Source organism: Corticium candelabrum, chromosome 18, assembly GCF_963422355.1.
Source record: "Corticium candelabrum chromosome 18, ooCorCand1.1, whole genome shotgun sequence".
NCBI classification, from domain to species: domain Eukaryota; kingdom Metazoa; phylum Porifera; class Homoscleromorpha; order Homosclerophorida; family Plakinidae; genus Corticium; species Corticium candelabrum.
Genome location: NC_085102.1, coordinates 5,108,420 through 5,120,919, shown reverse-complemented (window position 1 = coordinate 5,120,919; position 12,500 = coordinate 5,108,420). Strand labels below are relative to the sequence as shown.

The window sequence follows — 12,500 nt, the reverse complement described above, 5'->3', positions numbered from 1 at the left end:
CAGGCAGGCAGGCAGACAAACAGACAAGTAGATAAATAGGCAGGAAGGCACACGCGTACACATGCTACACAAACAAACACACGCATACATGAACACACACACACACACACACACACACACACACACACACACACACACACACACACACACACACACACACACCTCTCTGATAAAACACATGCACGCTTGTTGTGGATTATCCTGAAACTGCTCGAGATCTCGTACAAACACCCTAACAACAACCAACACATCAACAACTCGTCGACAACAACAAACAACAAGCGACACTCCAGACTTGTGAAAGTTATAGATTTCCTCCACATTCGCAAAGATCACATCCTTCTTGTGCTCCAAAATTGTCGGCACTCGATTGCTGCTCATCTCGGGTAAAAAGCCCTAAACAAGAGAGAAAGATAAACTAACAAAAATGGAGGAAAACGGTAATGATTGGTACCTTGACGATGACACTTAGTTTGTCAACGTATTCCCTCTCTGTACTTACAAGTTCCTCCAACACGTATCTACCAACACAATAACATGTTGCTACAGTTGCAATGTCCAAAGCAAAGTGGCCTCTATTAAAACATTGTACAGCGGTTCGTGGGAACACAGAATCTCAGGATCTTGTTGATATTAATCTCAGCATTTTTCTTCTGTAAATAGACGAGGAGATGGGTTGACCATTCCCTCTTAAACTGTTGATAAGGAACGCTGAGGACACGTGGTGCTAATGATGACATCTCTGAGTGTCTCGTCTGCTTTCTCGTGCACTCCAACATCCATAAACCTCAACAACATAGACTGGAAAAGATGTCCAAGGCTGGAAGCCTCTGCCAAATACTTGTGTTTCTCACTCTCTTTGGCAGACGCAGCGTACTGTATTTCTTCGATTAAATGCCGTGGCATGATATTTATCTAGGGCTCCGACTGAGGCATTTATTTGAGGGCGGCGTTTATTTGTTAAGGCTCTCTGTCTGTGTTTTAGGAGTGTTACGCTGTAGGTTTGACCTTTTGAAGAGAACAACACTTACTGGTACGCATTTCACACTTTGAGAAGTCATGTGGTGAAACAGTCGTGTAGTAAAACATATCCGAGTAGTCCAAAGAAACGTTTATGCCTCCAAAGCAGTTGTACGATTTTCCTTCAAATCCAAGCAATACATAAAATGCAGCGTTTATTCGAGGGCGGCGTTTATATTTTATCTGTACTCTCAGCTGCGACGTTTAATCGAAGAAATACGGCGACCAACTTTCTCACTACTACCTGACAAGTCTGTCGCAGACCATGGACGGGTTTTATGGTAATGTCTAGTGGTAACAATTTCCTGCCATCATGATAACTATAAACAGCGATGTCTGGCCAACACGACATGCATGTTACTGTATAACTAACGTATGTTAAGATCTCGACACCGACTCACTTACCCAACTTTCTTCAACGCTTTACGTGCCTCCTTCGAGTCTTCACCGCCGGCATCGATTTCTTCATCAGACGCTTCGCCGTTTTCGGTTTGATCTCCTTCGTTTGTCTCCGTGCTCTGAGACGGAAACATTTTCGGTCGAGGAGGAACGGCTGGAGGTTGTTCTTCTGTCGTGTCATCAAATGAGTCCTGAGACAGGCTGCTGGAAAACATTCCGAAATTTAGAGTGGCAGCGACCAATGCAGACAGAGATGAGTCTCGTTTGTTTGGAATCACTCGAACATCTGATTGTTTTACGACGTCGGATTTCTCTCGTAAGAGAACCGGTGGTGTTGGTGTCTCAATTTGCATTTCGTTCGGAGAGTCGTCTTCGTAAAACGGTTCGAGAGATGTCTCGCTTTCTTCGGTCACGAAGAACATGTCAGCCTCCTCTTCTGTCTCCATCACAATCTATAGAAAATTAAAATTAAAAACCTGGACAGACACTTGACAGACAGACAATAAAGAAGACAGACAGACAGACAAATAGACAGACAAACAGACAAGACAGACAATAAACAGACAATAGACAGACAAACAGACAGACAATAGACAAACAAATAGATAGACAGACAGACAATAGACAAACAAATAGATAGACAGACAGACAATAGACAAACAAATAGATAGACAGACAGACAATAGACAAACAAATAGATAGACAGACAGACAGACAAACAAAGAAACAAGACAGACAGACAGACAGACAGACAGACAGACAGATCAATAGACAGACAAACTGAGAAGACAGACACACTGTGAAGACAGACAAACAGACAAATAAACCAACAGACAGACAGACAGACAGACAGATAATAAACAGACAGACAGATAAATAGACAACAAACAGATAAATACACAAACAGACAGACAGACAGACAGACAGACAGACAGACAGACAGACAGACAGACAGACAGACACACACACACACAAGAACATGCATAGAGGCCACCAACATTTACCCCTTGCTTGATCGATCGACCACCACCCCTCCTTTCCTGATTGTCAGCGAGATCAACATCAAGCTTCCTATACTTCTCCATGATCTCCTTACTCATCTCAATCAAATTCTCAGCGACACTCTGTGCCTCCTCAGTCGGTATCTGACTCGCAGCCTTGTTAATCAACCTCAACTGATCGCGTTGTGCAACTTCCTTCCGACTGAAAAATCCATGCAACGTAAACCTTGCCATCCGAATATCATCAAGAGACGAATTGCCTGACAAGCCCTGATGTGTTCCATCCCTCAACTGATTGTTGGCATCGTCACACCACTGCTTTGCTTGGTCAGCATGCTTGTGGAAGACGGTGCAAAGGTCGAGTATGTCTCGTCGTTCGGCGATTTGGGCGTTGATCATGTGTGAGGATTCTTGGAGCGATTCCAACTGGAGGGCGATGACGGAGCTTGCGGATTGATTGGAAACCATTCGTCTGTTGCCTTCGTCTACGAGGTCTTGAACGCGATGAAATGTAGCCTGGAAAGGGAAAGAGAGATTAATGATGGCGGATGAAAATGTTTGTTGTTTTGTTTGTCTATTTAGTGTGTGTGTGTGTGTGTGTGTGTGTGTGTGTGTGTGTGCGCGCGCGCACGCGTGCAGTGTGCATGTGCGTGTGCATGTGAATGTGAATTCTGTCTCCATCTCTGTCCACCCACCAGCATATTGTTTTCAAAATCATCAAGGGCTTGCAGCTGTTGATTCACAACCCCGACGTTCTTGCCCAACAACACATTTTTTCCAAAGAATTCCTCTGACTTATCATACAAATCGCTCTTCACCTACACACACGGTCAAGCATAAACACATGCAGACACAGACAGACAGAGAGACAGACAGACAGGGAGACGAACAGACAGACAGAGAGACAGACAGAGAGACAGAGAGACAGACAGGCAGACAGACAGAGAGACAGACGGACAGACAGAGAGACAGACAGAGAGACAGACAGACAGACAGAGAGATAGAGAGACAGACAGACAGACAAACGGAAGGATGGAGACAAACAAACAGACAGACAGACGGACAGACAGAGACAGACAGACGGACAGACAGAGACAGACAGACGGACAGACAGAGACAGACAGACAGACAGACAAACAAACAGACAGACAGACTGACAAACAAACAGACAGACAGACATAAAGACAGACAGACAGACAGACAACACACACATACACATCATATATCTTTCACATATCTAATCAAACCTGCGCCACAGCAATAAAAAACTCCGCTGCCTTGATCGTCCTCACCAACTTCTCATAACACGACTCTAACAATTCACTGCACTGCCGAAATTGTGCCTTCAAATGATCAAGCGAAGCCGCCGGATTCTTTTGCCTCGTCTGTCGACCATAATACGACTTCATTTCAACTGCTAAAACGTTGAGGCGTTCCATCATGGAGCTGCATCTCTCCCACCGTTGCTCAAGACTCGTCTTCATTTCTCTTGCTCTGTCGGCTTCGTCGGGGATGTCAGTGGTCAGTAAATCTTTCAAACATCGAAGTTCGAGTGTTAGTTCGTCTTTCTGTTGGTGGAATTCGAGTGTTGATGCGAGCACGTTTTGGTATTGAGAGATACGACACGTGAACTGCTCGAGTCCGTGCTGTAGTTGCTCGACGACGCTCTGTAGTGGATCGGAGTTGTGTCCTTCCAGTTGGATGAGCTGCTCGCCTTTGGATAGCAGCATAGTTGCATGTCTCAAATGCTCCTAGAGACAACAAACAGTTGGACGTCCAGGAGACAACCAAATGACAAGGAAGTAAGCAAAATGTCAAAAAGTGTCCATCCTATCCCTCGTTCTCGCCCTCCCTCCCTCCCTTTCCTCATTCCCTCCCTTCCCTTGTTCCCTCCCTCCCTCGTTCCTCCTCCCTCGTTCCTCCTCCCTCGTTCTCTCTCTCTCTCTCTCTCTCTCTCTCTCTCTCTCTCTCTCTCTACTTACATCTGCCTCTTTTTGGAACTTGACCAGTTGTGTTTGTCGTTGTTTCGCTTGTTCAACGTCAACTGGAGGAGCGGGTCCATATTGCTGGAAGAAAGCATCGGCTCGAGCATGCAGCCACCCAAGCAGCTACACAAAACAAATAAATTACAATGCAATCACACCTGGAATAACCACAGACAGACAGACAGACAGACAGACAGATAGACAGACATACAAACAGACAGACATACAAACAGACAGAGAGACAGACAGAGAGACAGACAGACAGACACACAACCAATTGAACACACAGAAAGACAGAGAGACAAAGTTGTCAAACAGACAGACAGACAGACAGACAGACAAACAGACAACCAATTGAACAGACATACATACATACATACATACAGACAGACAGACAGACAATCAAACAGACAAAGAGACAGACGGAAAGACAGACAGAAAGACAAAGAGACAGACAGACAAAGAGACAGATAGACAGACAGACAGACAGACAGACAGACAGACAGACAGACAGGTATATTTGAACTCTTACTCTACCAATAACAATCGCTACCTTTACGTATGCATAACAATAACAGTCAATGAACAAAATGTTGAACGTCTTTATCATACAGACAGATAGACAGATAAACAGACAGACAAGCAGACAGACAGATAGACAGACAATCAAACAGACAGACAGATAGACAGACAGACAGAGACAGACAGATAGACAGACAGACAGACAGACAACCAGACAACCAATCGAACACACAGAGAGACAAAGTTGTCAAACAGACAGACAGACAGACAGTCAGACAGACAGACAACCAATTGAACAGACAGACATAGATAGACAGACAGACAGACAGACAGAGTCTCCAGTGTTCTCCCCAGGATCTTTTGGCAGAGCGGGCCGCTCTGCCTTATTCTAAGCAATTAAGCTTTTAGGTAAAGTAGATCATCCAGATGCCAAGACTTGAGGATCTCAAGTAAGCTCATTAAACTAATTAACTAAGAAAGCGGGTGGCATCTAATTGTGAGGAACACTAACACTTTTACACCCACGCATGCAGCCCTTAACTAACCATGCTTTCACAGCTGGTGTTTATGTGCAAGTTGGTATTTAACTGCCATTGGGCATGGCATTGGGTAATGCCCACTTTACAAAGTATTCCGCTCTGCCTTCTAAGATTTCTGGGGAGAACACTGCAGACAGACAGACAAACAGACAGACAGACAACCAATTGAACAGAGAGACAGATAGACAGACAGTAAACCCACAAAAATCTACACTAACAAACAACACAAGACGTCACCTTCTGCGATTGCTGCTGAAACTCTTGAATCTCGGCCTCCTGCTCAACATACCCCTTCCTCATCTTCCACACTGCCTCAAGCTGCTCCTTACGATCCCTCAGCTCCGTCCACAATCTCGCAGCAGCAATACTAGCCGGCTGTGTGTCCAGGCAAGGCCAAGTCTTGGATATCTGGACTGTGTATTGCGTTGCCATGTCAACAAATGACCTCAGCCGTACCTCAGTTTCCGAGGCATTGTTCTGTGCTTGTTGGTGACATCGTTCCAGTTGAGCGTCTGTCTCTTTTGTGCTTTGCTGGTGTAGCACCTGCTCGTTCAAGTCTTCAATAAATGCCTCGTACTCACTCAACAACAGAGAGAACTACACGTAATGAAGAGACAGTGAGCAAAAATAATTTATTAAAAATTAAAAGAAATTAATAGAAACGTTGAAAATGTTGGAATGACCCACACATATGTGTGTGTCTGTTTGTCTGTCCATGTGTGTCTATCCACATGTGTGTTCATTTGTCTGTTTGTCTGTCTGTGTGTGTCTATCCACATGTGTGTTCATTTGTCTGTCCATCTGTCTGTCTGTGTGTCCATCCGCGTGTGTTCATTTGTCTGTCTTTTTGTCTGTCCATCTGTCTATCTACTTGTATGTTCATTTGTCTGTCTTTTTGTCTGCCCATCTGTCCATCCGCGCATGTGTTCATTTGTCTGTCTCTTTGTCTGCCCATCTGTCCATCCGCGCGTGTGTTCATTGTCTGTCTTTTTGTCTGTCCATCTGTCCATCCGCATGTGTGTTCATTTGTCTGTCTCCTTGTCTGTCCATCTGTCCATCTGCGTGTTCATTTGTCTGTCTTTTTGTCTGTCCATCTGTCCATCAGCGTGTGTGTTCATTTGTCTGTCTTTTTGTCTGTCCATCTGTCCATCCGCATGTGTGTTCATTTGTCTGTCTGTGTGTGTGTGTGTGTGTGTGTGTGTGTGTGTGTGTGTGTGTGTGTGTGTGTGTGTGTGTGTGTGTGTGTGTGTGTGTGTGTGTGTGTGTGTGTGTGTGTGTGTGTGTGACTACCAACTACACACCTGTCTTGCTGCATTGTGAAACGACGAATAGAGAATCAACAGTTGGCTGCTCTTGTCAAGATGATTAAGAAAATGCTGCCACTCACTGAGAAGACGTTCCGATTCATACCTAAACATGTCAGTGCCAACAGTGCCTCCCAATATAACATTATCCACCTGCTGGTACAACACAATCACTCGATTGTGGATCACCTGTGACATCACACATAATTGATATCAATCAACATGAGTAAAGTTGCCACTTTGTATTACTTTGGATTCTTCTTCAAACGCTTCGTACTCTCGCAGTTTCTGTTGTGCCGAGTCGAGATCGTGTGCAAGGTGACGATGAGCACTGAAGAAATCCCACGCAATTCGATGTATCCACTCCACAGTCTAAATAGATAATCGAACATTAGGATCACAATCTGAATTTGTATTTGTAGTCAAGTATTGAATACATCCATCTATCTGTTTGTCCGTCCGTCCGTCCGTCCGTCTGTCTGCATGTTTGTCTGTGCCTGCATGTCTGTGTGTCTATCCGTGTGTCTGTCTGTGTGCTTGTCTGTCAGTGTGTCTGTCTGTGTGGCTGAGTCTGTCTAGTGTGTGTGTGTGTGTGTGTGTGTGTGTGTGTGTGTGTGTGTGTGTGTGTGTGTGTGTGGTGTGCGAGTGCGTGCACGTGTGTGCATGCGTGTGTGTGTGTGTGTGTGTGTGTGTGTGTGTGTGTGTGTGTGTGTGTGTGTGTGTGTGGTGTATGCGTGTGTGTGTGTGTGTGTGTGTGTGTGTGTGTGTGTGTGTGTGTGTGTGTGTGTGTGTGTGTGTGTGTGGTGTGTGTGTGTGTGTGTGTGGTGTGTGTGTGTGTGTGTGTGTGTGTGTGTGTGTGTCTGTGTGTGTGTGTCTGTGTGTGTGTCTATCTGTCTGTCAATCCAAACATCAACCCACACCAACAAACCTCTTGAACTTTATCCTTGTACTCAAATCCCTCTCTTGCCAACTGCAACTGCTTCTGCCTCTGCTGCCACACGGACTTCAACTGAACCACACGCTCGCCCATTCGACCTAGAAAGCCCTCCACTTTCGTACAATCTGTGCCTGCCACACCCTTGACTGCAGTCATAAACGTGCGACTTTCACAGAAAAGCTCATCTCCAATGTGTTCAATCTCTTGATAAATGGCATGATGACCCTCTGTCATAGTGGTGACTATGTCCAATGTCGTAGGAATCCCAGTGGCCGTCATTCTGCCCTGCAATTCGTCCATGATGATGACCCACTAAAAAGAGAATATAAACATATTAATTAATGTTATTGGCTTGGCAGCTATTTATGTGGGTTTGTTTGTTGTATGTCTGTCTGTTTGTCTGTCATCTCACTTGTCTGTCTGTCTATCTGTCTGTTTGAGTTGTTCGTCCATTTGTCTGTCTGTCTGTCTGTCTGTCTGCTGTCTGTCTATTTGTCTGTCTGTCTGTCTGTCTATCTATCTATCTGTCTGTCTGTCTATGTCTGTTTGTGTTGTTCGTCCATTTGTCTGTCTGTCTGTCTGTCTGTCTGTCTGCTGTCTGTCTGTCTATTGTTTGTCTGTCTGTTGTCTGTCTATCTGTTTGTTTGTGTGTTGTCTGTCTATCATCTGTCTGTCTGTCTATTTGTTAGTCTATCTGTCTGTCTGTTGTCTGTCTATCTATTGTCTGTCTGTTCGACTTGTCTGTCTCTATCTGCCTGTCTATCATCTGTCTGTCTCCACCTGACCGTCCGTTCATCTGTTTGTGTGTCTGTTTTGTCCATATTTCTCAGTCTGCTCACTCGTCTGCATACCATCATGCCTGCCTGTCCATCACTCACTCTACCATATGACCACATGCCTACCTAGTTGCTCTAACCACCTCAACAATCATCATCTATCTCGACTACCTACAGCCTTCACTCCGCAAATATCACAACACCAACCTCGTTTGCCTTCTTCTGAAACTTCACAGTGTGCACCAACACCTCCCGTCTCTGTAGCACAATCCTAGCCATGTGGCCAACCTTGTGCCCAAGAGACTTCCTCAGCTTCTTGATTTCAGCCGACGCATAGTGACCACTCTTCACTAAACCATCGGCTTCCTCCGTCACTTCAGCCATTTTGCGAACAACCAACTTAGCTGCTGATTCCAGTTGAGCGTGTTGCTCTTGGAGAAGAAGAAGACCAGCAGCTGAGATGCTCAGCTCAAACGGAACCGCATCTAAGCTTTGAATTTGTTGATCAGCAGCCATGGCAACCTGATAAACACACAGCTGTGGACGATTGAACGTCGGCTGGCTATTGACTGTCTTAATTGGTTTGTACTCACACAAGCAAACAGTTAAACGTGTGGTTAGTTCTCGTCAAGCAACAATGTTAGTGAGGTCTCTAGTAATTAATTTATTACTAGTTTTTGATATCAATGAGTACACACACAGTCACACATGCACACACACAGAGTATGTACTGGCATTATCCAACACTAAAAGTCACTTCTGCCATAAAGATTTTAATTAACATTATAATTTATTACTAATTTTTGATATCAATGAGTACATATGTAATGGCATTACCCAACACTAAAAATCATCTCTGCCATAAAGGTATTTATTTATATATATTTTTATAAATTAAATTTTATAAATATATTTATTTAATAAAAAAATTAAAATTAAATTTTGAAAATTCATGTGAGCGTGTATGCACTCTCTGACTGCTTTATGTATTGAATGTTTATCACTTACCACTCGACAGTAACCTTCAAGTGCACGTAGCTGCAATGCCTGCTGCAGTGCCTTCTTCCTTGCTGTCCACATGTCTTGCACGTCTTCGCTCTCGTCTTCCAGTTTCCTTAGCAACGCTCTCACACGCGTGACGACCGGCGAATAATCAGGAACAGCAACATCTCCCTCTTCGTCCAGCATTAGTTCCTGTTCTGGGTGTTTAAGTCTTTGGATGAATGCGCTGCCTTCGTTGGTCGTTTGTTGTTTAGCGTCCATGAGACGTTCTCGTAGTTTTTCGTGATCGCTGATGAGGAACTGCATTCCTTCGTATGTCCTCTCTAGTTGGACGGTACGAAAAGATTTTGCTATTTGTACAAGTCGGTGCTCAAGCTAAATGCAAAACAAAATCAAGTTTGTACGTTATGTTATATTATTATTGAATAGCATGATACACTAGACTATTGTATTGGAGGGATGCATCTCACAATACACTAGACTATTGTATTGAAGGGATGCATCTCACAATACACTAGACTATTGTATTGAAGGGATGCATCTCACAATACACTAGACTATTGTATTGAAGGGATGCATCTCACAATACACTAGACTATTGTATTAAAGAGATGCATCTCACAATACACTAGACTACTGTATTGGAGAGATGCATCTCATAATACACTAGACTATTGTATTGAAGGTATACATCTCACAATACAATGGATTATTGTATTGGAGGGATGCATCTCACAATACACTAGACTATTGTATTGGAGAGATGCATCTCACAATACACGGTCAAACCCATTTATTGAAATAAATAAACAAATGGGGAGCAGCTAGCAACCCCTGTCCAACACGGTTAACAATCCCGTGGCGACATATGGGACAGCAGCTAAGAGCTCTAGACTAGCTACAACGAAGTTGGCTAGCACAGCAAGACTAAAGTAAAAGAGAAGACTAAGTTAACCATTAATTAAACACAGTAACAAGGCTATGAACTGTTCCTCTTGATCCAGATTTTAAATGACTCTTCCATGACAGTCTTGATAATCTGAAGACACATGTTCTCCTTTGTCCTAGCTGGTATACGTAGTTCCGTGCACAAAGAATTTAAATTGGCATTATGAATAAAACCTCTCGATCCAACGAGAAGGTTAAATTGCTTTACGAGATATCTCTTTTCTGACAGAGACTGCACTAGGTCGTAATATCTTGCAGTTTTTCTTTCGTCAGCTGCATCGAAGTTGGACTCATGACAGACAGTAAGTTCTACTAGGTAAATTCTCTGTACCACGTCGTTCCATAGAATGACGTCAGGTCTTTTGGCGGTCACAACGATGTCTGTTGGAAATGGAACAGTGCTGCAGGCAAGATCAGCGAAAACGTTGTAATTACTGGTGGACATATTCTGAGAGATGGTGTCGTAGATTATCTTGAGAACAGCGTCGTGCCGGGTATTATAACAGCCTCTCTTAAGGAGAACAGAACAATTATTTAGAACGTGTAGAAGAGTCTGTCGTTTATGGCAGAGTGGACATCCATCATTTGTTCTCTTCTTCCACAGCAGAAGATTGGCATTCGTTGGTAATGACTCCGAGACAGCATTTAGAATGAAAGAGAAATGTTCTGATGTTAAACTGTAAACAACTTTTGACCATAAATCTGGCGCAGAATTGTCAATCCGGCTTGTCGCTCCTTGCACTTTGCGGCTCTGCAGTGTCTCCAGAAGATGCTGCTGAAAGTTCTTGTCAAGTCTGTTTTTGGTCTTTTCACCAAGCGACGAGCCTGACAGTCCAGGTGAGTCTGATAAAGAAACAAGTCCTTCTCTAACTGAAGAAAATCTCTCAGGGTGAAACCCATTCACAGCAGCTTTTGTTGCCAGGTACCGGATTGTGTTATCAGATGAGGTCAAAAAACGAGCAGATTTAGATGCCTGAAATTTTGAGGAGCAGTGCGAAAGACAAGGAAGGCCAAGACCACCTTTGGACTTTTCCAAATATAAACGAACAGTGCATGCGGATCTGGGTAGTTTCGTCCATTTCTTCAAGAAGTAAGTCACTATGCTGTCCACGTCTGTTCTAACCCAACTGGGAGCCAGTGGTACTAAAGACAGTGACCAAGCGAGCCTAGGAAACACTCCTTGACTGTAAAGTTTGAGTTTTCGGCAACAGCTAAGCAGACAAGAATCAACTTTTTCCATTAGTTGACGAACTTTAGCCTTTAGTGATTCCTTGAAAGACACAGTGCTCAACTTCCCATTTACTGGCATTCCCAAAAACTTGAAGGTGTCCTCACCAAGAAATGGAATTGAAGAACCAGAAACAGAAACGGCAGGGTCACGGGCATGGTAAGACGGCTTGAACGATAAACTGAGCGATGAACATTTTGAAGGCTTGATGGACAGTTGTGACCAACAACACCACTTGGACACGATGTCGCAGAGGGTTTGTAGGTTCTTGGAATTTCTGGCGAGAAGAGTTAAGTCGTCAGCAAAGAGAAGAGTGTTAACAATATGCTCTGTGTTTTGTAACTTGTAACCAATCGATGGGGCAGACTGTTGTAATTGAAGAACTAGAGTATTGATCACTGTATTGAAAACTATTACCGAGAAAGGGTCGCCTTGGAATACCCCTTTGTGACATGGAATAGAAGGGGTGGACCATTCTGATGTAGATACCAGCAGCTGAAGTGATGAATAGAGATTCATAACGACTTTCTGTAAGTGGAGTGGCGCATGATGAAGAACAAAGCTTTCTCGAACCAACCAGTGAGGCACGGATCCGTACGCATTTGCAAAGTCCAACCAGCAAACAGACAGACAGCGACTATTGTATTGAAGGGATGCATCTCACAATACACTAGACTATTGTATTGAAGGAATGCATCTCACAATACACTAGACTATTGTATTGAAGGGATGCATCTCACAATACACTAGACTATTGTATTGAAGGGATGCATCTCACAATACACTAGACTATCGTATTGGAGGGATGCATCTCACAATACCCTAGACTATTGTATTGA

General features: G+C 43.8%; 1 protein-coding gene across 1 annotated transcript in view; it reads right to left on the bottom strand.

The window, feature by feature from the left end:
* The window catches only part of LOC134193741 (kalirin-like), a gene marked incomplete at its 3' end in the record, with an annotated part of 37,805 nt that overhangs the window by 21,035 nt on the left and 4,270 nt on the right, over positions 1 to 12,500 (bottom strand). Inside the window, exons 6-19 of the mRNA XM_062662575.1 lie at positions 9,492 to 9,860; positions 8,691 to 9,005; positions 7,699 to 8,019; positions 7,020 to 7,142; positions 6,768 to 6,959; positions 5,704 to 6,063; positions 4,403 to 4,528; positions 3,668 to 4,171; positions 3,116 to 3,238; positions 2,424 to 2,936; positions 1,426 to 1,871; positions 455 to 521; positions 296 to 396; positions 163 to 232 (exon numbers count right to left, since the gene is read on the bottom strand). Of these exons, the coding sequence (XP_062518559.1) occupies positions 163 to 232; positions 296 to 396; positions 455 to 521; positions 1,426 to 1,871; positions 2,424 to 2,936; positions 3,116 to 3,238; positions 3,668 to 4,171; positions 4,403 to 4,528; positions 5,704 to 6,063; positions 6,768 to 6,959; positions 7,020 to 7,142; positions 7,699 to 8,019; positions 8,691 to 9,005; positions 9,492 to 9,860 (3,630 nt within the window). The remainder of the gene's footprint in view (positions 1 to 162; positions 233 to 295; positions 397 to 454; positions 522 to 1,425; positions 1,872 to 2,423; positions 2,937 to 3,115; positions 3,239 to 3,667; positions 4,172 to 4,402; positions 4,529 to 5,703; positions 6,064 to 6,767; positions 6,960 to 7,019; positions 7,143 to 7,698; positions 8,020 to 8,690; positions 9,006 to 9,491; positions 9,861 to 12,500) is intronic.